At 40.0% G+C, this 26468-nt stretch overlaps 2 protein-coding genes across 15 annotated transcripts in view; one reads left to right on the forward strand and one right to left on the reverse strand.

Moving 5' to 3' along the window:
- HERC4 (HECT and RLD domain containing E3 ubiquitin protein ligase 4) overlaps positions 1-10579 on the reverse strand; it is a 29392-nt gene extending 18813 nt beyond the window's left edge. For 3 of the 9 annotated variants that reach the window (XM_015866405.3, XM_015866401.3, XM_085554036.1), the window contains exons 1-7: positions 10425-10579; positions 9469-9624; positions 8064-8350; positions 5550-5709; positions 4465-4541; positions 2467-2688; positions 1024-1115 (exon numbers count right to left, since the gene is read on the reverse strand). In XM_015866405.3, the coding sequence (XP_015721891.1) occupies positions 1024-1115; positions 2467-2688; positions 4465-4541; positions 5550-5709; positions 8064-8289 (777 nt within the window). In that variant the 5' untranslated portion in view covers positions 8290-8350; positions 9469-9624; positions 10425-10579. Of the gene's footprint in view, positions 1-1023; positions 1116-2466; positions 2689-4464; positions 4542-5549; positions 5710-8063; positions 8351-9468; positions 9625-9690; positions 9831-10424 lie in introns of those variants that run through there. The other 6 variants (XM_085554034.1, XM_015866403.3, XM_085554033.1 and 3 more) reach the window with 5 other exon arrangements.
- Positions 10580-14316: 3737 nt separating this feature from the next.
- The window catches only part of MYPN (myopalladin), a 61673-nt gene continuing 49521 nt past the window's right edge, over positions 14317-26468 (forward strand). For 3 of the 6 annotated variants that reach the window (XR_014948524.1, XM_015866465.3, XM_085554032.1), the window contains exon 1: positions 26141-26279. The gene's annotated coding sequence lies outside the window, so the exon portion shown is untranslated. Of the gene's footprint in view, positions 14388-26040; positions 26280-26468 lie in introns of those variants that run through there. The other 3 variants (XM_015866466.3, XR_014948525.1, XM_015866468.3) reach the window with 3 other exon arrangements.

Genomic DNA, 26468 nt, shown 5'->3' on the forward strand with positions numbered 1-26468 from the left:
CTGATCTTTTCCTTCAAAAATAAAACATTTTAAATAGTTAATTCAAAATTTCCAACACCTTTTGCAACACTCTGAATACAGACTTGGAAAATAAATGCTTTGTCACTTGTCCAAATCTTCATCAGTCAGAATTCTCTACTGATGACAGTCCAAAATATTCCGTTTATAAATTGGTACACTTTATCTAAATGCTGAAATTGAATTCAAGTATCAGAACACAGACAGGAAGGTACAGGAGTCATGCACTTAGAAGATGTGTGCGTGCTACTTTACCCACCACAAATAAGGCTACTTATCACTTGATGTTTGAAATGCATTAACTATCACTAAGATGAGACAAAGCTCTAATGTTGTTTCATATCTCTCCTTAAAGTTCCCAAACCTCAAACACACAACACTCCAAATTTAGTTTAGCCAAGTTACGCATACAGCAGCTTGGCACATCTAAGTGCTGTTTTGATTCCTACAGCTCTGCATGAACAGAATACAAGCCTTTTTTTTTTTTTTGACCCCCACCCCTCCCTCATCACCACTCTCCAAACTGCCCTTGAAATCAATGGTCAATTTCCCATAGACCCTCACACTAAAACATTTTCTAGAGGATTATGTACGTATCCAATTTCTTAAGTACTTCAGTAGCAAAATGCAATTCAAACCACATACTGCCAGCCACCTGGGCATGGAGCTTAAGCGCAATATTAACCTGATCTGATCAGCAATCAAAGCAACGATGCTAGAGGTGTTCTGTTCCAAAAACAGCTAATCTCTTTAGCATACACTAATGTAAATACATGCAACACATGCTGCCTAATCAAAAATGCTCTGTTCTGTATGCTCACCTTTACCATGTCTGACAAGATTTTAAAACTACAGAAAGATTTTGTGCATTTTTTCTCCAATTATTTAACCATTCTTCCGGTGCTTCCTCAAGAAGTGAAGAAGTTTAGTTGTTTCCACCTCAGGTAGCGTTTTCTCTTTAAAATATTGAAAATGAAAGCAAAAGTATATTTTTAAATGTTGTACCTTTGTAAGGGCAGCTGTATGATCTTCTCCACAACATATATGAACAACCTTCTGAGTTCTCAGTGACTTCAGCAGGGTAGGAACGTACCTGTCTGAGAGGTTTAATACAGCAATGGATTGCTTATTTTGAAAACAAAAACCAGAAAACAAATAATTTCAACCATTCATTTTTACTCTGTTTCAAACAAACAAGCATTTAAAATTTGTTGACAGGATACAATCACTGTGGCTGAGCCATCTTTGAGGAGGCAACATCGCTACAGAAAAAAAACAGAGAATCACTATACTGAGTTATTTTGTAGCAAATATGCTCATTTTTGCATGGCTGACCATATGTTAATATGTAAATAATGAAATACAGAGCAGTGCATCAAGCCCTTCATTGACCATGACAACAGAAAAAGAGATGACATGTTTTGAGTAGTTCATGTGTTTCACTCTTTTGAAGCATTCCATTACATATCCATTGGTCATAGTTCAATACTATCAAATGACTGACAGCATGGAAGTACAACTAACTTCCTTCCAGGGTGGCAACAGATCAACTTAATCACTCTATGTGGCTATGTTATCACTCTATGTGATTAAGTAATGTTTCTAAATGTTAATAGTAATGTCTATAAAGTTGTCAGGTACACAGAGATGCCTGGAAAAAGACCTTATCATCCAAACATAGGCAAAAGTAGATTTTACTGATGAATTAAAAACAAAACAAAACAAAAAAAAAAAAAGCTGTCATCAATTTTGCAGAGTGTGTGGAAGCAACCAAACTTTCCCACAAGAAATTCGATTTCATCATAAATTACATTTCTTATTATACAAGTGTAGCCACATTTAAAGCATGAATTCAAATACTTAATTTCAATGTATTTTTCTGATTTTAGAGGGTATTGGAAACAAGGGACCAGTGAGAGAACATCAAATCACAAAACTAGCTATAAATTCTATAGCTAACTGTATTGAGGGAACCTGACAGCACACACACCTGTACACACGTAATAGAACTGAGACAGAAGCCAATTTCTGTCTAACCTAACTGCTTTCTGAAGTTGTTAATGAGCATCACCACCCTCGTAGAGGAAATTTTGGAAATGGTTAGCTGAAAAATCAAAACTACTCAGCACGTGTGGCCTGAGAAAGGACAATATCCACATAAAGGTAGTAAACAAAGACAGAAAAATCTACTCGCAGGGAGAAAACACAATCCAAGCAGACTGAACTTCAACATTATGCTGCCAGGATTTTAGTTACAAAATAGCCATTGGAGGAAGAAAAATAAAAGCAAAACTGTCTTCCTTATGTAATCTTGCACAACATTGGCACCATCAGAGCGTACTCAACAAAGGTTTGTTTTGTCCACTTCTGTTTTAGGAATACTGGAATCTTCACATTCACAAACCAGGACTTTAATCATGATGCTTTACAGTAGTAATGACTACTTACCATTATCATCATTAAGACCCAGCTGTCCAAATTTGTTGCGTCCCCATCCAAAGATGGCTCCAGAAAGAGTTAATACAAAACTGTGAGCTCCTCCTGCTGCGATCTGTGCAAAAGGGATTCCCAACAGAGATTTAATCACATGTGGGGAGTTCTGTTTTTTATACTCGTAACCTAAGCCCAGCTGGCCATATTTATTTTGTCCCCAGGAAAACACTTCACTTCCTGTTCAAATAAAAAAAAAAAAAAGGAATACAATCAATACAATTTAATTATATAAGATTCATTTACTTTAAGAAAAACTAAAAGCTAAGTCTGACAGTTACTCTCAAATATTTTTCAGTTTGAAAATACATGAAAATCACTGAATACTTTTGAGGCAAAGCATTCTCTTGTTCAACCCAAATATTTACATAACATTTCCAACCCTCAGTGCTATTCTCAACATTCCAGTTTCAGTGGTGTCAGATAAACGGTGCTTGGTTATCAAGAACCAAGATACTCCTCCATGGAGAGTTCCATCACTGCACAGACTTGCATGCAGAGAACTCACCAAAGCTGCAAGCCAGACATGCAGAGGTTTCCAATTTCCATTTATAAGCCTCATTTAAGGTTTTATATGGTAGCAAACTTATCTTTCCACATACAAAGATTTTAAAGTATTGCGTTAAATACATAACTGATGAAGAATAAAGTAATTTGGTGCCTTATAAAGTTAAAAATACTTATTTTCAAGAAACACACATCAGAGAGCTATTGATGCATCTATCATCTCCAAACAAAAATATTTTAATTAACTAACAATGTTCATTATCATTAGGATGAACACCTAATAATGAAGATATGGTTCACCTTAGCTAACAGTCTAATTTTCTAATAATAACACTACCAATGTCCCTTCTATCTCCATTTTTTCCAACAAAGTGTTTATCAAGATACCAAACATTCAGGTCTCTCTCTTGAAAAGCTGGTCACTTACACTGTATTTAAAATAAATTTTTATATGTATAATTTTAAATATATTATAAAGACATGCACAAAAATATTTATATATTTTTAAACATATTTTATATATATAAAATTAACCCTTTGTCTGAGTTTGTATGTCAGAATACATATCCTCAAAACAAAGAAATGCTGCTAGATTATACAGAGCAATGCAGCCAGAATGGCACTGAAATCAATACAAGGCCATGAAAAATCACACAGAACCAAAGCACATGTCAACATAAATTAATGTATGCTTTAATTGTATGCTGATCCTTTAATACCCCTCCTCTCCTCAGTTTATGCAGTTGGTATTTTAACCACACGAAACAGGAACACTGTCAAATACTACCATCTCTTACTAATCTGTCCTCTTCCCCTCCCCCTTACACTATGCATTTCCACACTGAAAATTAACTCCGCCCAGTAGCCACTTGTTTCAGAGTTTTTGGACACAACTCTCATTTCCCACAATAAAACCAAACAAGAAGTAAATTTAAGTTCACGTTTGTATTTATTGACAGACATATTTAATAGACTTGTGGTGCTGTGACACAAGTGAGGCCAACTAAGTATATTCACAAGCCCAGAAAAGCGTTGAGAAAACGTTTAACCATTCAAAATGTGGGTTAACACAGAAAATTAAATAATAACTGTGGAATCACCAACAAAACCAACACTTTGCAACAGAACAGCAGATGAGGAATTAAGTGCCTCTGAGCCTGAATAACTGGAATTTGCAGGCTAAAACAAAAGACTAGCAATAAAAAATGCTAGCAAGGTGAAAATGAAATGGGAAAAGAAAAAGGAAAGAAAAAATGATTAATTAAAAAAGGAAAAACATGGAAGCAAGATGATAAATCAAAAAGCACGAGACAATAAAGAAACAATAATCAACACTACCTCAGTTTATACATTTGTTGTTAAAATTTAAGTCTAAATGAAATGGAACATTGAAAACCTTAGAGCTACCAGGTAAGAAACTGTATAAAACTCCAGAAGAATCTTGCTTACCTTTTGAGAGTGCAAGCGAGTGATAATAACCACAAGCAACTTGCACAATTTGTATCTCTGATAAGCTTTTAATATTTCTATTGGGGTAAGAAAACAGAGAAGGAATTAAGCTACTAGACTGTGGTATGAAATAACAAGTCGCATTATCAAAGGATAAAATAATCAAGTGCATCCTACTCACTGCAATACATGCAATTCACTTCATACATGAAGCTAACTTAGATAATCCAAAAGCTATTCAGTAACACCTTCAGTCAAAGCCTCTCCTTTGCCAGCACCTTCAGTGATTGGTACTGTCTTATTTTCAAGTTAATCAATTCAATAAAAAACCAAATGAAAGATTAGGGAGGCGTACGTACGTGCTAGGAAGATGTCATAGCTGAATGGAGGCAATGAGTAAGAGAAGCAAGGAGAGACTCTCCCTTCTTCGTTTTCAAAATAAAATAAGTTTTACAATATGTTACTCTTATTTAAATCAATATTAACTGTAAAAGCTGAACAACGTTCTAAAATTTGAATACTTTTTTTTTTAATCTCTAACATTAACTTCAACACTGCTTACAGAGCTAGAAGGCATCACGCTATTATCAAGCAGCAGCAAGCACATACATTAAGCTACAGTAAATCTAGTGTGCTTCCATTTCGGTGAGAGAAATGGGAACTCCTGGAATGCCTGAGGACTTGTAAATCTGATACAGAAATAAAGAACCTTTAAATTAGTTATTCCTATTTTTCCTATTTTTTTTTAACACACATCACAAACAGCCACAGCCAAGTTAAGAATTACTCGTGTTCTAAAGAATTGTTACTTGGGTTTTCACCTAGGTTGAAAAAATCACACACTACTTTTCCAGTGCAACTTCCACACTTAACAGATGACAATTTATAAACTACCTAAGCAAACCCACTGCGTGCTTCTCACCTAAACTGACCTTTTGAGAAAGGAAATAAACAGACTGAGGCACGCACAGCTAAAATACACTCTGTAATGAGTGCTTTGAATTATAACAGAACAGCCTGACCAATGTGATTTAAGCACACTTTTTCAAAGAAGATAACTTTACTATGTACTTATTGTTTTTAACCTGGGCACTCTGATGCATTCCTCTGTTCCAGGCAAGCCAAGTTGTCCATCAGTAGCCAGACCCCAAGCATATACCTGACCTTTGTCATTTAATGCAAGAGTGTGGGCTTCTCCACATGATACAGCTACAATATTTTGGGCATCCAAGGCACCAACATGCTCTAAGAAAACAAGAAAATAAGTCAGTAATAAAATAAAAGAAAAGCAATTATCAAGTTAATGTTATCTACAACAGTTAGAGTCATTCTCTCCTAGACGTCCATTGAAATGACTCCAAAGTAAGCCTAGAATTCTGCCAAAATATCCTTACCTTAGAATTACAAACATGTTATTCTGGGAGAAGTTGAATTTGTCACTCAAACAAGGGCTCTCGGAATCAACCTGGCACAGTCACATACAAAACTAAAAAACAAAATCTGCAGCATTTGTGCAATGTCTTCTTTTAACCTTGCTATCTGAGAACGAGTAACAAAATCCAATGTCAAATGACTACACGTGTAGACTTTATGTAAGGGGAAAAACACCTCATCACAGCGAGTGAAATTCACTTATTCATTATTAACAAAAAGGTGCTGCCAAACTAGGCAGTGTCAATTAAAGACTGAAGCTACTGATTTTGCAACTCGCGGCACAATGTTCTCTTCATAAAGCAAAATACTGTAGAAACAGATCCTAAAGTTTAACTTTTCTAGACACATGATGCACACCTATGAAAAGCAAACACTAAAGTCCCTGTGATTTTTTTCAGTATACTGTTCCCTCCTTGAAATTCTTAGGCCTAGACTTCAGACGTGTGAATTCTGCTACTGATTAAGAATCACAATAAAAACACCCGTGTATTATCAGTGTAATACATAAACAGTCTAGTGTAGTCTAATTCGGTTCCAAAGTGGTAGTTAATGGTATCTGCAACATGACAGACACTCAGCTTACAAAATAAAATTCAAAAAGGCAGCAAACAATCGTTCCTACTGCTAACAGCTGGTGCTATTAAAGAGGCTGCCAGCCCAGTTTAGTTCATCAGGGTCTCTACAGCTCTGCTAGTACAACAGGTAACATTCACGCTTTCTAGTTCAGGCAACACCATGTTCCATTAGGGCAAACCACCCCTACTAGCTGCTAACCTGGCCAGCCCGACTTTGCCTAACATGGTTTAAGAATCACTCATAGAATCTTGGTGACAAGCAGAGCTCTGAGGGAAGGAACGAGGTAAGAGAGCTAAACAGCACCACTGGTGACAGTAGTGGCAAAGACAAGCAGTCAGTGACAAAAGTATCTCTGTCCAGCAGACACACACCTAGAAGTGCACGTACCCATTTGTAAAGATACTGAGCCTCTATAGAATGCTGTTATCCCATAATATTTTTAAGGATTAAGACAATTCCAGCATCGCTTTCAAAGCGTAACAAGTACTGAGAACAATTCTGACAAGTTGAGTTTCTATTCCTATTCGCAAAACAGAGTTTGAGTTTATCAGTTTTAACGCTTGTTTACTGTTTCCCAATTGAAGTCCAAATTAGACCTAAGTTACACATCAACTACATGAAAAATCTTTATTTGGCATCAAATTCAAAACTCTGAACAACGAATTACTAAAATATTGCATAATAGATTAGTACTAACTTTTTTGTTTCCATACGAACAGTTTGTATCAGTTATTGTGCCAAGTAACTTGCAAAAGTGCTATCACAGCTATTGGAATAAATTCTTACTAAGGCTTTTCAGTTTGCTTACGAGATGCTTATTACAGAAGCCCTGTCAGATGCACTGTTCCATCTCTGTGTAGCATGCAGATATGACTCACACACACAGCTCTGAGGGAGCCCATGTGCACACTCCTCTGCAGTCCCTACAAGATGTTTATTCAGTTCTGCTACAGAACCGCATGGTGAGAACCAGAAACACATAAGACCATAGAAAAAAAGGAAAAAGCCCCTCCAAGTCTTATATTGCATCCTTTAGGTTCTTCCAAATTCTATTCCTCTAAAAATTTACGTGCACACAAGTTTTTTCATCTGTTTTTAGTTTTTAAAAATAGAAGAATTAAATGACACTGCTTTAGTCAGACATGCACGACACAGCACACTGCAGTATTAAAAACACACAACGTGCTTCTCAACTGCGGTATGCCAAATATTCATTTCCAGCATGTTCCGGTAGCCAAACCCATCCATATGGGACAACGCTAATCCATGTTTTGAAGAAGGTCATCATCCCTTGGGAATACAATCAGTCAGTGAGCCTTCCACAGCCTTAGGTAGAGCCATTCCACACTGCAAACAAATAGTTGCTCTGTCTAGCTGAACAGCAGGTAGAAATATGGAGGCACAGCCACGTGATCCAAGCAAAGGGATGCTTTTTTTGGTTAAAGATACAACCAATCTTGGAAGAACTGTTGTGCATACAATTCAGCACACACAGGCACTGACAGCCTTGGGCTTGATGTAGCATTGCCAAGAGAAAAAACCACATTCAATCACAGGTATGCTCTGCAATTCATTTCTTCTCAACTTACCGGGTCTTTTCCTGGCTTTCTCATGCCCCAGTTGTCCCAGGTCATTGCATCCACACGTATACACAGTCCCATCATCCAGGACAAAAACAGTGTGTCTTAGTCCACACCCCACATCTCTGATCCTTTTATTTAAGAAAAAGTCACTTTTTCTGGGTTCCAAAACAATCTCTTCATCAATTCCACCCAATCCAAGTTGTCCAAACGATGCATTTCCCCAGCACAACATTTTTATGTTCTTGATTGCTGATCTTCCAGCTTCACTTTTCTAGAATTTTCTTTATGTGTAGCTGTTCAAGAAAAGGAAAACGGGCAGCTTTTCAATACGGTCCCTTGAATTAGTCACTGCCTAGATAGCACGTAATCCACAAGTACACACAAGCAATACACAATATTTGTATTAACTGCAGTAAGACCCTTTACCGCCCACTTCAAATTTCAGTTTCAAAATAAGCAGGTTCTGGGACTTATCGAAGTTTATTTCAAAATATAAATATTATCCCCTATGGAACTTCTATAATTCCTTGTTCTAAACTATTCAAACTACAGTCACTGCCACTTCCTTCCAGGCAGTGGAGGTGACCTCAAACATCTTCCAAGGTACTTCTAAGTACAGGCTGGTTTATTAACGCAGGGAGCTGCCTGGTTCCAGAAAGCTGTGTGCATGGCCTTCAAAAGATACCCAAAACAACACTTGACTCACAGCTTGAAAAAAGAAAACACAACAAAACTGGTCAGCTCTGATCAATCCAGTTACACAATGGAAAGAATAAAACACGTCAATCGTATTTAAACAACTGTGAGTCAATTGAACTTACAGTTCTAAGGAATATACAGCTCAAACAGAAGTCCCAGTTACGCACTAAAATTAACACAGGCCACAGCTTCATGGTTACTTCTGCAGCAGCAGGAGGCCACACATACAAACTCATTCACGCCAGCTCCCATCGCCAGCATGAATAGGTTGCAAGTACCTGTTTTTGTGCTGACAGGTTTTGTGCCTATAGATGAAGACCTCAGAAGGCCTTTTTCACTATTGCTATACTTCCACAACAACAGTTTCCCCTGTTTTCAGAGCAATTTAGGAGTCAGTGCAACACAGTGGAAAATCACTTTAAATCTTCATCATAAGTAGGAAAAAGGTACCAGCAGCATGACCCAGAATACAACGCACAACCAATGCACTCAATCATACGTGCTGCAGGGTCATGTATGTATTGCTTCAATGTAAACCTGCTTAGAGAAGCCAGCCATCAGCTTACACCAGAGCATTAAGTAAAGCAATGGCACAACTCCTGGCAGCATAACACAGAATAAGCAAAATGCTTCGTTTTACAATCTCATGGAAACAAAAACAAACAAGCAAACAAAACCCAACCAAACAGCTTAAAATACATTGTGCTTTTACCTATCTCAGGAGGTGACGCATGATCAAATATTTCCCTAGCTATATCCTACCACGTTCAGAAGGGGACACCGAGTGGGACAAGTCTTCGGTTAAGATATAGCCATGCAACAGCAACTTTCACATGTCCATAAGAGCGACTGCAGCACAAGCTTCAACCTGCAACAGAAGTGAAGAAAAGATGCACGACTGCAACGCTTCAAGGCTTCCACAGGAAACATTTACCTTCAGTCGGGAAAAAATAACATTCCTGCTCTCCATTCGAGCAGCTACGTACATCCACAGATGACTCGTTTGTTTACTGTTAGAGCCAGAACCGCAGCAGCGCTGTACTTTAACCTCACTCCGACAGCGCTGCTTCCCTGGCTGCGGGCTCGGCGCGTGTTGTCAGCCGCAGGGTTCTACTACGCGTGACGTCAAAGCCCGACACACGCTGCCACCGAACAGACAGCGAGTGAAAGGCTCGGCTCGTTCTCCGCCGGCAGCCGCCGAGCAGCGGGGCGCACAACGCTCTGGATGTTTCCCGCACGCTCGGGCTCCGCACGCAGCTCCGTCCGGACGCGGACACCGGCGTTCAGCCGCCTCGAGGGCGGTAGCGCGCTCCCGTCCGCCCGGCTGCCCCGCGAGGGAAACGGCCCCAACGGCTCCGCTCCCGAGCACGGCGGAGCAGCCCGCCCGGCAGCGGCCTCCGACAGCGACCGCACCGCGGGAGAGAAGGCGGCGGAACGGGGCCTCCGCCCGCTGCGGCGGGGCCTCGCCCGGCTCCCCTTGCAGCCCCTTCCAGCCCCTTCCAGCCCCTACCGGCCCCCGGCGTCGTGCAGCCGCCCCGCCCCGGCCCGGCCCCGCAGCCGCCTCCCGCCCACCGGCCCCGGCCGCTTCTCCCCGCGGCTGCAGGGCGGCTCCTCAGAGCGGCAGCCCCGGCTCCGGGCGGCGGCGCGTCACAACGCGGCGGAACTCACCGACCACCCGCCGGACGGGGCTCCGAGCTCCAGCTCCTCCTTGTTCGCGAGGCCCCGTTCCGCGGCTCCCGGCCCGGCCGCCTCGGGCTCCCACCGACCACCGCGAGGCTGTGAGCGGCCCCGGCGCGGAGCGCTGACAGGGCCCGACCGGCGCTGCTGCGCAAGCGCGGGACTCGCGGGCGGGGCCGCTCCACCGCCCCCTCCGCCCGGCCGCGCTCAGGGGCGGCGGCGCTGCGTGATGTCACCGGGCCGACGAGCGGAGCCGCGTTCAACGGCCGCTCCCGGCAGCGCCGCCGTACCGGGCGGTACCGTGTGGTGCTGTGCGGTACCGTGCGGTGCTGTGTTGTACCGTGTGGTGATGTGCGGTACCGTGTGGTGCTGTGTGGTACCGTGTGGTGCTGTGTGGTACCGTGTGGTGCTGTGTGGTACCGGGCGGTGCCGCCACCGGGAATGGAGCGGCGCGTTCGGCTGCTGTCTGTCTGAGCGAGGAGCTCGTGGCCTCGTCCGGTCCGTTCCGCTTCCCGGCAGCAGGAGGCCGTGCGGATAGATGGGCGGCGGGATGATGCTGCGGCGCCGTAGGGGCGGGCTGCTCGGCGCGCTCCCGTAGTTGCCGTAGGCTGCTCCCGGCGGGTCCCGGCGAGCCCGTGGATGGGCGTGTGTGGATCCGAACATCCCAATGACCCTGTGACGGGAGCTGCGTTTCACCAATAGACACGAACGCGGCTCTCGGAGCTGCGAGTTCAGTCTCCGAGCTCCTCTCGGCCTCACGTTAAAACACTTGTTTGCACTGAACGCGTATCTCCGGTAAAGCAATTAATAGCAGTTAGCACAGAGGCAGCTCGCTCAGCATATTTGTTTTCCCGAGTGCACGCAGGCCACAAAGTTACCGGCACGAGGTGCTCCACAGCGATAGGTTTCCCAAGGGATGGGTCAGGACGGCGGCACGTTTGTGTTGCTTTGCTCTCTATAATAAATTATTAGTAAAACTAAGCAAATGAGATGTCTTGGCCCAATTACGTATCACCTTGTTTATCTGAACAAGCAAGGATCCGCAGGACCTCTGAGGACATGTGGCTCTAATTGTGTCACCGAAGATCCAAAGCAGAAAGGTTCTGTTCTTACACGGAGAAAACAAGATAGGAACGTCAGCTCCGCAGCAAAGTGATGCAGCGCTTTGCAGCATGGCAAACACAACACACGCTGTCTTGCTTGAAGGAGGGATGGAAGTGATTTGCCTCTGTCCGTTCTGCATACAGAAATCTAAAGTTAGCAGCAGCTGCCATACATAGCAAGTAGAGGAGGACGTTTTATTCATTACCTTCTACGCTTCCTCCTCTTTTACACAGGAGACCAGCAGGACAGTGACTGAGTAATTGCAGTGTGGAGTAGACTTGAAATGTTAGCAGTCATTGTGCAATGTGCCCTCTGACCAGCATGTGGGGATGTGTCCACGTGCTTGAAGGTAACAGCGATATTCCCTGTGCAATTTTGACATAGAAAAGTATTTTTGTTCAACTGGCCTAACAAATCAGAAATGTATAAAGCATGAAGCAGCGTAGAATGTTATCCAGCAAATCTCACCTCCCTTGCGTAATAGACGTAGTTATTTTATTTAAAAGAATTACTTTAGTTTTGTATTACTGCAAAATAGTAAATAAAGTGTGCCTTGAAATAAAGTGCAAATGTATTTTGACTCCACTTAGTACCTACCTTGAGAACTTCTCTGTCACACGACCCTCATCCTTCCTACCTTAGTGCCCTGAGGAAGCTCCTTCTTTTGTGGGACTAAAGACACAGAAGCAGTGGGTGGAAGGGAGTGCAGCATCAAATGGCCATAATGTTGTTCTGCTGCAGCAGCACAGAGAACCACGTGTTCCCATGGGTGACCATGCTCGCGTCTCTGCGTTCTCAAGATCCTTTCCAGTACTTGTAAAAAACAGTATTTTGCAGTGAGGCAAAATCCAATGAATAAAGAAATGTGAATACCTTTGACTTCAGGAAAATGATTTACTTCTCATAAATGCTTCATCACAGCAGGCTGGCTGTGTTGCAGTCTTACTGATGGTCATAACAAGTTGGCCACTCTGCTATTATTAAAATAGTAGTGGTGCCTGGTTACTGCCTGGTGATTGCTGTCAGCACAATTGGTTTTTCAATTTGTATTCCAGTTAAACGCCTATTTAGACAGCACAAAAGAGAAACAAAATCATACAGAATGCCGCCTACTTTCATTGTTAGCACATTCAGTGTGCATTCAGTAGAGCATACTTTGGGCTCTAATACTGAAAAATGTTGTTCACGTAGCACACGTGTTTCTGATGCTGCTGTGTTATGGAGTAAAACTCTCTGAATAGTGACTGCAGGGATGAATTCTCTTCCCTCTGTCTCCATTTTCTCCCAGCAGCAGTCAGTACGTACTTTGTAAACATTAATTCCTCATTTCAACCCTCTTCCCCCCTTTTTTTTTAATCCTTTGATGTGTTACAGACAACAGAAAATAGAAGTGTGTGTCCAGAACAGCTGATAACATGAAATTAGAGGTGTCAGCTTTTTGCAGTGAGAAATTGCTAACCTTTGTGACAAGCCTTTGTTTAATAGTGTCTTCTTGATTAAGACAAAGGAAAGGCTTTAGAAAGCAAATGGCATTACAAACAAGGCAGTGACAAACCTCTTTATGGTATTTCAGTTTCTCTGTTTTATCCTTACATTTTTCACAATGTCAATATTGGATGTTAGTGAATTAATGGCTGTTCCTATGCTCCGCTGCTTTACAGCTGAGCACATGGTGGTTCTCAGCCTGCCCACCCTGCACATTGTAGTGATTCTTGCCAGCTCATATGTAAATGTGCTTATCAGTGAGACCAATTATTTGGTAACTGATGGCAAAATAGTGGGGGGAAAGAAAAAAGAATTTTCTGACACGTTTTTGAGTGTTAAGTCACCACATAGATGCTAAGTCTAAAAGATTGCAAGCTCTTTGTCTAACCTGAGGCATGTAATTAAGGGAGCTGTTAATGAGAATCAAGGGAGTCATACCTCCAAGTAGATAAGAACAAAAGGCCTATCCTTCATGCCTCCAGGCTACAAAATGAAGCTAAAATAACAAAAAGAATGCTACTCACAGGATGACAGATGTACAGAAAATGGAAAAGCAGTGAAGGACAACCATGGATGCTGGACAGTAAGACCTCAATGAAGGGAACCTGACCTTTGCACGAGGTATGCAGTTCTTGTGCTCACAAACTTCTGAGTGTATCCAATATCCCCGAGCCCACACAAAGAACAGCTGAGACTCGGAGCAACTACTCAGTTTCCTTGGCAGTGTGGCAAAAGCCACAGAAGTGCCTGATCATCTGCAGGCTGGGCTGAAGATGCTGGCTATGTTCAAGCATCCCACACAGAGAGGGTTAGGATTGCAGCCCCTCCTGCATGTGACACGTTCTCCTCCTATTGCTGTGATGTTTTGTACTATTACATTAAATTTTCTAGCATGTAACAACAATAGAACAGGCTACGTGCTGAATAAACACCAGGAAATTTCCATTTCACCTTTTGTTTGGTTTTTTGCTTGTTCATTTGCTGAAGTTGGATGCTGACACACCAATTCCCATGTCATTAAACTGCGCTTTTGGTCAGGCTGAAATACTGAACTTTGATTTTTAAGGTGAACTCCTCCAAAAGTACAAGATAATATTTGAGCCAGTTTAGCCCTGCAGAGACCAATTTGAAGACACACTGAACCTCAGCTTACAAAATAGCAGCTCCAAGTGGTGCCACATGTAGCTGATTCTGACATGACACTGTGTCTTTGCATGGCAGGATGATGAAGCACCCTAAAATTAGCCGTCTTACTATTTCGTAAAGAGCAAGCAGAAAGGTAGCAGGCTGCACTGAGGAGAACAAAGAGGCATGGGAGAGGACCAGAACTGAGGCTCACACACAGACAGGTCCCACTACTTCATGGTGAGAACTCTTGGCTTCTTTGCAAATTTCCATCTTGCTCTGCTTAGTGTAATTTCTTATCCTGAGCACAGGGTGACCTTAGTGTGAAAGAAGAAAGGTGATTATGCAAGTGGTGGTGGGGATTTGTTCTCTCAGTGGGCTTGGGAAACAGTAGAGAGGAAAACTACTGGTGAAAACAACAGTGATGATCTATTTTCTTTCTTTTTTCCTTTTTTTTCAGGGGGGGTCCGGGGGGGAGGTAGGGAGGTGTTGGGAGGTAGGGAGGTGTTGGGAGGTGCAGAACTGGCATGTAATTCACAGAATTAAGCTTGTTGTTCATCAAATTGAACTGAGAATAAAAGAAAAAATAGTACTGTTCTGGGATCCAGAAATATCATGATAAAGCCCCCCATCTCTTCTGAGCCAGACTGATAGTTAAAAGACATTCAGTTCTCTTTCCATCCCATTTCTTGGGCTTTGCAAAGAGTAAGATTTGAGAGAAATAAACTATATGGCAGTGGGAAGGTAGGCATGGATGTTTTTGGGTACAAGAGTAAAGGAAAAGGTCCTGGAACAACATGAAATTTGCAAATAAGGGGAAAAAAATAAACTGTAAGGAAACATTTGAATACCAGAGGGCACAATAGGCAAAATAACTAATGGATGTTAGGGCTGATTGCTGGGAGAGAAGAAAGACAGCATGATTTCCCCCTAGGAAGCAAGGGACTCAGCCACCAGTTCTGTGCGATAGTCTGTGTGGCTCTTTGCCTACATGAGTGTCAGGACCTGCTTTTTTCTCTATTGCTGTGGTAGGACACTGTGGAAAAGTAGATGGGAATGAAATAATTGACTCTGAGGCATAAAATGTGACTAGACCTATTTCTGCTTGGAGCTCTCTCTCACAAATATGGGACTGTTCTGTGACAGAGGTATTTCTGTTTGGTAAAGATGGTTAGATAGCACTGTTTGCAGCTTTCATAGTTTAATTTAGGATGAGACTAATGATTTCATGGGTATTATTGAAACCCAGAGGGACATGATACTTGAAGATCTATTTTGGTGCAGTTAGCAAACGATATTTGGTACAGCATGGACTGTGCCATTGGTATCAACTTCAGTATAGATTTCTGTTCAAAAATGTATTAAATATTCACTGTGGACGAAGACTCTTGGATAGGTGGAAAATTAGATTTTTCTTGCACAGGTTATTAAGGGCCTCCAGAGAAATGATATGTGAGCAGACTGAGACTGGAGTGCTTGGAAGAACATAACTCTTTATTTCCTATAATATGTTTCAATATTAGCATTGGAATAAAAGATTCAAAAAAAAAAATGTTGATATGATTTTGGAGAGAGAAGCACAGTAAGCTGCACAAGATCAGCAATCAATAACTTATAACTATGTGGAAAAATGGAATTATTACTGCTTCCCATTGCACAATTTGCATGCAGAAAAATTTAATGACTCCTCATGTTGCTGGAGATTTTGCATCCCAATAATTAACAAGCTACCATTTAGAAAAGGAAAATTGCCACAATGTTTTGTTTCTATTTAACAACACAGGAGTTGTGCAAGATGCTGACAATTTTGCTGTTGATTTTTTAATGAGCGATTTAGAGACTTATCGCCAGAAAATCATGGGATAATGTTTTTAGAAGACTGTTTCTTTGTTTGTTTGGTATGCCAGCACAGGAAAAGGTGGCTTCAGTTTAAAACTTCAAGCTTGTAAGAGGAGGCCAAAGCAGCTATATATCATTTTCAAGCAGAAATAGTAGAGCAGCCACCTGTGCCAAACCTCCATTGCATTTAGCTGGCATTTTTTTCTTGGATAAGGAGGGTGGTATCAGTGACTCATCACCCTTGTCTGACTGACGAAGGCTTTCTTGTTATTGATGTCAGCAAGCTACTAGGGCACCACTAATTATGATCACTGATCCCAAAGAGAACTGGTTAGTTGAGGGGTACTGCATTATCCCCGCTTTACACAGACATATTTACTTATTTCCATAAAAGAATGATACACAGCTATTTCCATCTTTTAGGCAGGGCTCTAGAGCAGCAAGATGACCCTTAAACACACACAGATATCAATCTGAGAGTAATTACTGTAGATTCAAGAGAAATTGTTTCTGAGACTCCCTTAGGAAAAGGCACAGCATTTCCACACCATCAAACTGAGACACAACAGCTTCTGTACACCCCATGACCCAGTGGAGACATCCAAAACCATACAGACTGCCAGCATGAAACTCCAGTTTCATCACAAAACACTTCCATAATATTTTTTATCTTGTAAATTTGTAAAGCTTTTAGCTTCTAGACTTACAAAGCTTTTAGCTTGCAAACATGTACAAAATATTGTGACTAATGTGACAAAACTTCTGCAAATACAAGCAATTCAGCACAAAGAATAATGCATGTTGATAAGCTTGCAGCAATTTCAGCCAGGAAAACACTCCTCAACAAACAACATAAATTTACAAATTAAATTCCTCTCAATATAACAATATATATATTTTTTTCCTTTTCACTTTTCCTTAATTAACCTAATGCTTATTTGGCAAGGTAGATAAGTGGTTGCTTTGTAATAAATGGTATAAAGAAATCACTTTTCCTAAGAAGCAAATGACATATGATCTTTATATTTTTCCCAGCCTCTTGTTCAAGCTTGAGCCCCTAAATAGCTCTTCACCATTATAAATCTGCTTGGGTTATCTTCTGAGTTTATAATAACCATAAGTATTAAAATAGTATGTTTATAATTCTAATAATCCCCACTGCAGAATTATAATAGACATGAACCTAGAAGTATTTTGTTTATGACCAGTACAACTAGTCATAATTTCCAGTGAGTTATAACAGCAAAGATCTATTGTTCAAGATTGCAGTATCTGCTCATGTTCAGGGCAAACTGATGGCTGATGCTTAGTTTGGAATAGTGCATATTTCTCCACAAAATCTGTGTTTTCCTGACGTAACATTAAGCACATACTTTAAGAGCACTGTGTCTAAAATTTTGTTCAAACACCAAATTTCCACGGTCCCACACCATTAATTAAATATACCATACAAGTTTTTTTGTGCTTTAAAAGGTTTTTACTAATTAGATTAAACGAAAAACACTCACCATAATATTTGCATTTTCTTTCTCATTGTCAGTTTGGAGTTCTCCAACATCCTTCCTTTTCTGAAAGAAAAGGAAATAAGGCATTGTTAAGAAAGCATATTCAAGTCCATGATAGAAAGAAAATTCCTTTTAATAACCTGTGTGATAGCACATGGCATTACTACATGTCACAGAGGTACTGGTTGGCCAAAACCTGGCTTGTAATACACATGGCTTATTAGACTAACATGTATTTTCAATCCTGTGGTATGTCTTTTGACTCCTTCTACTGGGTAAATTGTTATTTGGACTATTCAGAGTTCTAGAAACTAGCACAACAAATAGGAAAGGTATTTTCCTTTTTTTTTTTTTCCTCTTGCTCTTTCACTCAGGCTTTCATTTGCTCTTCAGACAATGTCTTATGAAAAGATCACAGCTGGCACAGGTAACAGTTTTCACAGTCAGTCTGTATGGACCGAACAGTCAGCACCTCATGCTGTTGTTTTACTTTAGTAATTTCCTGGGTCATGATCCTTACTTTGGTAAGTGAGCTTACATTACCTGAGTATCACTCGTTCTTTAGCTAGACAGAGTGATTCAGATCCAGCTGGTGTTCAATATGCTGGTCCTATCAAATGACTGTCAAATGAGTTATCCCATTCTGAAAGTTTGTTTGTGATTTGGAAAATAAAATTAAAAAAAAAAAAAAAAAAAAATCAACAGTTTCTAAAATTAATTCTATCAGTAATAACAAATCCTAAGGAAAAACTTCTTGAAGTTTCACTAGCATCTGTAGATATAATTTTTGCAATGCATCTTCATACAAATGGTCACAAATTATATCATAATGGCAGCGAGTTTAAAATTACAATGAAGAAAGCAACATTTAAAGTGGGAAGATGACTCAGTGGCCTGGGGAAAGGAGTTCCAGACAGATGAGGCAGCATAAGGGCAAGAGTGCCAGAATAACTGGGAGGGGCAGGTAAATTGATCTCAAGTGAGTATAATAAGGTGACACACCAAAGTGCTGGTAAAATATTAACTATTTCGGCTAGCAGTCACCCAATGAGATTCAGAGCTTGGGAATTCTAACCTAGGTATGTTTTCATTAAAAAATACACTGCTTTAATAGGAAAGAGGAAAAGCCTTAGAACTTCTACAGAAGTTGTTTCTTTCCCTTGTCTATGCAATCAGACTGCAGGGCAGTGTCACAGCCTGTAAATGGTACACAAGGGATCAAGTAATAGCATTCATCCCAGTAGCTACAGCAAGGCAATACCATGCCCCTAACCCCACACACCAGTACTGCCATGCTTTTCTACTGCCACCATGTGTCTAGATCGCAGCTTCCATGCGAAATGTGGTTATAGTATCTCTCCCCAGCTATAGGACTTTAGACAGGAGTGTTTGGCAGTTCATTCTGTCACACCATTCTAATACACTATACAAAGTCTTTCCATTGAGTTTGTTTCAGAAATATTTTAGCAAAATGTCATTTAAAAAAGAGTCTTCCGCTATCTGATTTCTGCTTATCAAGCTCTCTGCTTCAGTTAGTTCCTCTAGCCACATCACTGGTCAGTCAGGTGCTGTCCTCCAAACTGATCAACTCTGACCTACCTCGCTGCCATAAACTGCCATAAACATTGCTGATAAATTACTGAAACTCTCATCTGAGTGTGCTTGGGAAATAAGGTGTCTCTGGAAATTATTTTTAAGATGTAGACCATCTAGAGCACCCTCTCCTTAATCTCTTCTAGCAATGAGCATTTAGCTAGCATACCAAGTTACTGAATGCTTCATCCTACTAAGCGTTTGTCTAGTGCTATTTTATCTGTAGGTCTGCTGTCTGTCACAGGTGTCAAAGCCTCCAGTGTTCACCAGACATAAATTCTGGATTGAGTTCCTCTAAAATTCTGAAGGACTTGATCAGCACTACCATTAGGCTGAACTGCCTCTACTTCTTACATGTCCCTTTTGTAGATAATTTGCTTTAGGCCACAGGGCCTCTAACATAAAACAAAGAAATACATTGGAAAGCCACTCTACCTACTTAAGAAAAAAGGTACAGAAGGTACTTGTATTTTATATAAATCATAAATATATATTACAGGTGCAGACAAAAGGCAAAAACCTGAGTGTTTTTTTCTTATTACCACGCAACTCACATTAATAGGTTTCCATAAATAATAGCAGCACTTATTTGGCTCTGTTCTGTTAGAAGCATTTATAGTCAGACTCTTAGTGAAGCCTCTCAGTTCTTTAAGGATTTTGGAATTTGTTTGTAAGAGCCCTGGATGAAATTCTGTGCTATGCCATTTAAGTGATGAGAATAAAGACTGCACTGTAAACTGTTATTTGACAAATGCATTATTGGAAATGTGGTTACAAATACACCTCAGTAGACTGACTCTTAATCCTATTTTAAAAATACAGTCCGTAATGCATTGTTGTGCTAATCTTAACCCAAAGTCAAAAGGCATTCATGTGTGTGACCCTGCCACCAGACAACATTACACAGTTAACAAAGGCAGACACTGTAGATGTCACGTCTGCTTAATTTCAACCATAGAAATAGCTGCAATGGAAATTATTTAAAATTATTCACAGCACAAAAGGAGAAAAAGCTCAAATCGTCAAAATATGAAGTTTGCAATACATCCTTCGCTTTAGTTAACCATCCCATATTTCCTTTTCCTTCAGACTCAGATAATAAAATGTCTCCACTATTTTTATCAGTTCTAGTGACAATCTGTTCAGTTGGCATTTAACATAGGTACAAACAACCTTATTTGGACTTTTGGATATTTATGTTATAGATAAAGGTAAAGAAGCTAATGGAAACAGATAGATCTGTAGCTACTAGGGTCTAAACGTGTTTTATCTGAAGATCAGATTAGACAAGCCACAAAAAGGGGAGACAAAACTCAGAAAAGAACAGAAAAAGTGAAAACAGTGTTTGGCTTAGTGCCTTCCCTTACATACAATGTGAAGAAGACAAGTCCAGACCATTGTTGTATCAGATACACAAGATCTGGCAAACCTGCACTTGCACCAGACTTGAGCTAGGAGAGAGTCATGGTAGGAATGCAAATCTTACAAAGCACATTATTGCCCCAAGTTAGCTGACGACAGCAGACAGCTATTGTCAGATACCCTTCTCTGGTTTGTTTTGGACTAGACATGCCTTGCAATCAGGACAGTGAAACCTTATAGTGTCAGAATAAATCCTGTAGTCTATGAAGGTGCTGGGAGTATCACACTGGCTGTAAATCTCACACCTTTCAGTCAAGCTGGTGTTTTTTTGGCATCTATGTCAAATCAAGCTTCCTGATGTTTTGCTTGCCCAAAGAAAGTCATGAATTGGACTGCATACCCCTTTGATATTTTTTTATCACATTTTCAGCAATTAAATCCAGTTTCTGGGTTTAAAATTTTAATCCACTGACTGATGTGTTTTTCTATTGATTACTAGGCACAGTTTCCCCTAAGTCACTGCACTTTGTAGACAAGAGTTCTCATCTTTCAGATTAAGGAACACAAGTGCTCATAGAATATTGTTGAGATATCCTGACTTAAAGATGGAAATTCCCTTACAAAAGGAAGAATGTGGGAGAGCTCAGGAAAATATTAACTACACAGGAAGAAAATATGAACAGTTTATCTCAACTTTTTTGTATAAGTTATTTTAAAGTCTAATATTATAAAAGGGAGTATTGTACAAAAGACAGTAGAGAACAAGAAAAAATAGTTTGAACTATAGACTTGGTGCCCTTTTGTTTTTGAGGCAGAGAATCCAAGTTAAAGAGACAGTTGCAAAATTGTGTGCAAGTGTTGTTTTCTATGAAAAAGGTACATTACAAACCCTTTTTACAATCATCACCCATAATGTAAATTATTTCTTGCTGGGGATTATCTCTATTATTTTCTTTATTGTTCTGAGGACTACCTCTATTATTTTCTGGAAATACTGATAACATCTTTCAACTGTACCATTTCTACTGTATCAAAGCAAATTATTTTTTATATATGTACTCATTCTGAAGAGAAAGAGATGAAGGAATGTTTCATTGTTATTATTTGAGCCTTCTGCACAAAGGAACTACCATTTCTTTCATCATTCCGATATGTCTCCACTTCTAAAATTAGAATCTGAGTTGGAATCACACAATACCTGGCAGGCTTATGCTAAGATATGCACTGCATAATGATATGAATAGGAAATATCCAACCGATATTGTTTGACACAAGGTTTGCAAGTCACTGATGAGTTTTCTTCCTCTAGGTACCTTTATGCACCCTTTCAGTAGCCATGGTTGATTATTGTACTATTCACAGCAATAATAACGTATTACTGGGCAAACGTAAAAACATACACAGCACATAGCACTAGAAAAGATTCTGCCCTTTCATATTTCAATTCATTGTGCTTTCTGTGCTTAGCAAGCGTCTTATTATCCACTATCAGAAACACCAAATGGCATAGTAGCACACTTCACGCACAAACACTCAATGCTGTTTGTCTTTTAACTTCTAAAATGTACCCACAACATTCCCTTGGTTGTTTTTGTACCAAAAAAAATGCATTTTAAAACCTCTGTGGAAACAGGATTCTTGAAACTAATTCAATGCTGTTTCATTAGTGTCTGGCTGGGGAAAGTAGATTGTTTCTGGTTTACTTTAAAGGAATTGTGAGAAATCTTATCAAACCACCATTAGTTCACATGCTCGACGTGGAAGAGTTTATACAATTTTAGGTAGATCTGATATAAGCTTTATAGGAATAAAAACAGAAATAGGTAAGGTATTTAATTTGTAAGATAGCTGTACAAGCACTGTCTTCCTGCTCTGTATAAATGAGTGTCACACGTTCGTGGGCAGTTGTCTGCACAGTCTGTTGCTGTATCAAATACTGAGTATTTACCATGCTTCGATCAGAAAAATACACAATAAAGCTGTGGGTTAAATGTGGGTTTTTTTGGTCTTTTCTCAGAACATTTTGTTATGTACAAAAATGGAAAACAAAAGTACAATATCATAGTTTGTTTTGAATGTCTTTTCTTTTGTAGACTGAGCTTTAATAAAGTGCATTTAAAACCTAAATTGTATCTACAGGCAGTAAGTATTTTATTTTAAAAAGCATATATTTTGTTCCTCTAAATCAACAGCAAGTTGATGTTGTGTTGTATACCACCTTTATCTGCTCAATGGCAAGAATCAGTGTTAAAATGCATACTTCTGTGGACTTGTGACAGCATGGTAAGAAGTTTTTATGACATATATGATACAACCTTTTCTCGATAAAGAATATGTTCTTCTGAAATAATAACAGAACAAAGGTGAGAGGATATTAGAATGAGCTGTCATTACCAGAGACACGTGTGAGGCAGTCACAAACTTCTCCTGTAAGCAAAGATACTGGAGTATATCCAGGCCTTTGATGATGATAGGTGTTTAACACTGGACAGTCTGTGAGGACCAGCACAGTTCTATGTATGCAGGGGAGTGTTAGGCAGAGGTTGCTCACAGTGATTGATCAGCTCTAGAAGGAAGAGTAATTGTAGCACACTCTATTACTTGTGGCTTTGAAGTCTCCTTGTGACTTTGAAGTTTGTCCAGCAGTTTTTCATCACTAGCTTCTGTGAGAATTATCAAACTAATTAGGGATGTCCATTAATGTATATCCCAAAGCTTACTGCCAACCTGCAGCTGTCAGCACTACTTCCAGCACTAACCCCAAAAGCCAAAATAAAGCTTTGTATATGTGTAACTGTGAAATTCAGGTAGCTTGAAGGCAGATAATTTCTTATTAGAAACTGATTTGGTATATATATGCTATATTCTAGGTAGATTATGATGTTTTATCTTTGGGGTTAATGGTGACTTTGGAATTATTGCAACCTTATGCCCCAAAGAAGTACTTGTGCGCTTCTGTTAATCTGGAACAGCAAACTAAGCCCTGCTGCTTCTCTGAGCTGTTTCAAAAAATGATTACTGTTGCAAAGGACAATGACCTCTTCAGATGCTTCTTTTTTTTAAACTCCCCAAAGCACTAACATTCTCTTACACACCATGTTTCAGGGGGTACTACCCAGTCACAGCCGCATTTGCAGGCTTACTGTCAGACCAGACAGGATGTGTGGTATTAAGGGATGTTTTCAAATGGCCACCAAAAGACAGTGCAAACTGTAATTTTGGGCAGTCCACACGAATATCTACCAAATATCTTCAGCTGAATAATGCGTAACCCATCTCTTTTCTCAATGAATGGTTCAGCACGTGCTATTATTAGGATTGTAGTAACTCCATCACAATATTTAGAAGATCAAGTCTTTTCCAATAATGATAAATGTTGAAGGTTTACAATTACTGTCTGATAATCCTACTGTGGAATAACAGCCAGCCAGATACATATCAAGTTCCATTGTAAGACTCACTCCTTGTGCTTGTAAAGGTACTTTGGGCTTTGACAGACAAGATCTGGTGAGAAGTATTGCTCACGTATTTTATTCTAGAACACTAAGCCTAATGGTAGAGAGAGACAGATGTTCCCTTCCACCAGCCAGCAAAGACAAAACAACATAAAGCTTCAAGTGCCACAGTACGACTTTTAATACTCGGTAGTCAAAGGCCGGAGCTGACTGTCCTCTAAAAGCAGTCTGTAGGGTACAGCAGTATTTTCATGGACTCTATGCTGCTATTTGTAAACTGAAATTTGCTTACATTACTCTCTGAAGATGATGGCCCCGTAGCGACCTGCACATTTAGTATATGCCCTGATTTCTTCTGCTTCCAGCAAGTTTTACCCCTGTACCTCCTGCTGTTAAGATGGTCAGTCTGCTAGTTCCTCAATTTCAAGGCTTCTCAATGCTGTACTTTCTTGTATAACCCTCAGTTAATTTCTTGTATAGACTGTTAAGTGCTTTTGAAATTCTAGCACCTTACATCAAATTCTCTCAAAGTGGAATATGTTTGTGGGGGGGTTGTTTTGTTTTGTTTTTTATCAGATTGAATAGCTACTTTGAATTGCCTGATTCTGTGTATCACACACAAACACCAGCTCACAGCTCCACAAGACTCCCTGCACATTTTGTATTAATTCTGTTTCAGCCCAGGTCTGCATGGATTTATATTTATTTTATCAGGTATGCCAAACTTTATTCTGGGGCTTCAGACTTCATAGGTTTCACGTACAGATACTTTAATGTTCAAGCCACAGTAGTATGCAGTACTGTATCCATGTGCTGTTCCCGTCAGCACTCTATAGATCACATCTACTGTTACATACTTTATAAAAGAGTACATTAGATCTCTGATTCAGGTATAAATTTACATTAGACATCACTGAACACATAAAATGCCTATCCTGTCCCCAAAAGAAGGTCTGACTTCAACTATGCAGTTCTTCCATATCTTTGAAGAAACCGCATCACAAGATGATGTTCACAAGCTGTTCTAACAATGGTATTTACAACAAGAGAGAAACAACAGATAACCACCTGCAGCACACCAAGGAAAATTGTCAGAAGAGAACTGCCTTTACCTCTGATTTTTCGTATTGCTACACCTCATAAAACATCTCTATGAAGAACCACAGGAGAACCTGTTTTCTGGCAAAAGTGCTCACTTGGTAACACTCACTCGGGAGAATGAGAGAAGGTCGGACAGCACATTATAGTTACATCATTAGTTGTCAAAATGGCTATAATTCTACAATTCTACTCTTCATAATATATGCACATCATTTTATTAATAGTTTAAAACCAGCCTTGTAATGAGATTTTCTAATATTATACTGACAATGAAGCAGCATTTTTTGTAAGCTGAATGATGTAAAATTTCAGATTCTGTTATTGCTGCTGCTGCTGTCTAAGATGATGAGTAAACAAGAAAAACTAGTCTGCATTTTCCATGTGATGTGTCAGGTTTAGTCCCTCATGGTTTTATCTGGTAGCTCAGCTTTGTAAGCTACATTCTTTGTACTGCTTAAGGCATTTTGAAATTCTTCCGCATCTCAGTTTCATTTAAAACCAAGTTTTGTGTCTCCTTTAATTACTTTTCTCTCAGGAGTTTATTCCTGTGCACTCAGTAACAAGTTTAGAAAGAGTATTTTTAGGATTTGTAGTTATAGGCCATCCTGAAGGAATTCTGCATAGTTGTTCTATGTGTTTATTAAACTAAACACTTGTAGGGGTCAGAAATATTCTACTTTTAAATCACATTTGCCGAGTTTGCATTTGGAGTCACAGAACTTTCACATTGTTACTCACTAACGTGTTTTCCCAGTGACTATAATCTTCAAGTTCTGATCAAATTGTAAAGACAACAGCAGTAATAAATAAACCTAAAAGGCTGAAATATAAACCAAACGACAAGATGCCACAACAGTGCCTCTTGGATGCACCTGCAAAACCTAATAAGCATCTGTAAGGTCTGTTTCGTGGGTGAGGAGAAGGCACTCAGTGCCCATAGGTGCTGTCGGAGCAGTGGATTCCCTGTGCTCGATATTCTCCTGTCCAATGAGGTGGAATGCTCTGCAGGCACATGGTTTACGCTGCTCAAAATAACTTGGGACCTGCGAACTGACAAATGCTATTGCTCCGGTGGTGACAGGTTGTCCAGCTTCTTACAGCCATCCTCATAACAACGAAGGTTAACTTCTTTCACTGTATGGACTCCTAGCTGCCTGTGTTCCTGAGGACTGGAAGAATTCCCTCGTTTACTTATCTTTTAATCTCACACTCCTGGATAACTGGCATCGCTACTAACTGCCAGCATTGGGCAGCAACACCTGGAGGAATTTAAAAAGGTAATGCTTCAACTTTAGATTGGTCTTCATTTTGATTCTGCAGCTCAGGTGTGGAGGGGTTTGATGAGCATGTATCTTTAAATGCTAATTATTGCTGATAAGACATATACAGGGAACAAATCATTTTTAAACTGACGGACTTAAATTACGCTGAGACGCGTGCATTACAGTGAAAGAGAAACAATGTTC

This window comes from Coturnix japonica, chromosome 8 (assembly GCF_054131305.1).
Source record: "Coturnix japonica strain WE chromosome 8, WE-NBRP24, whole genome shotgun sequence".
Lineage (NCBI taxonomy): Eukaryota > Metazoa > Chordata > Aves > Galliformes > Phasianidae > Coturnix > Coturnix japonica.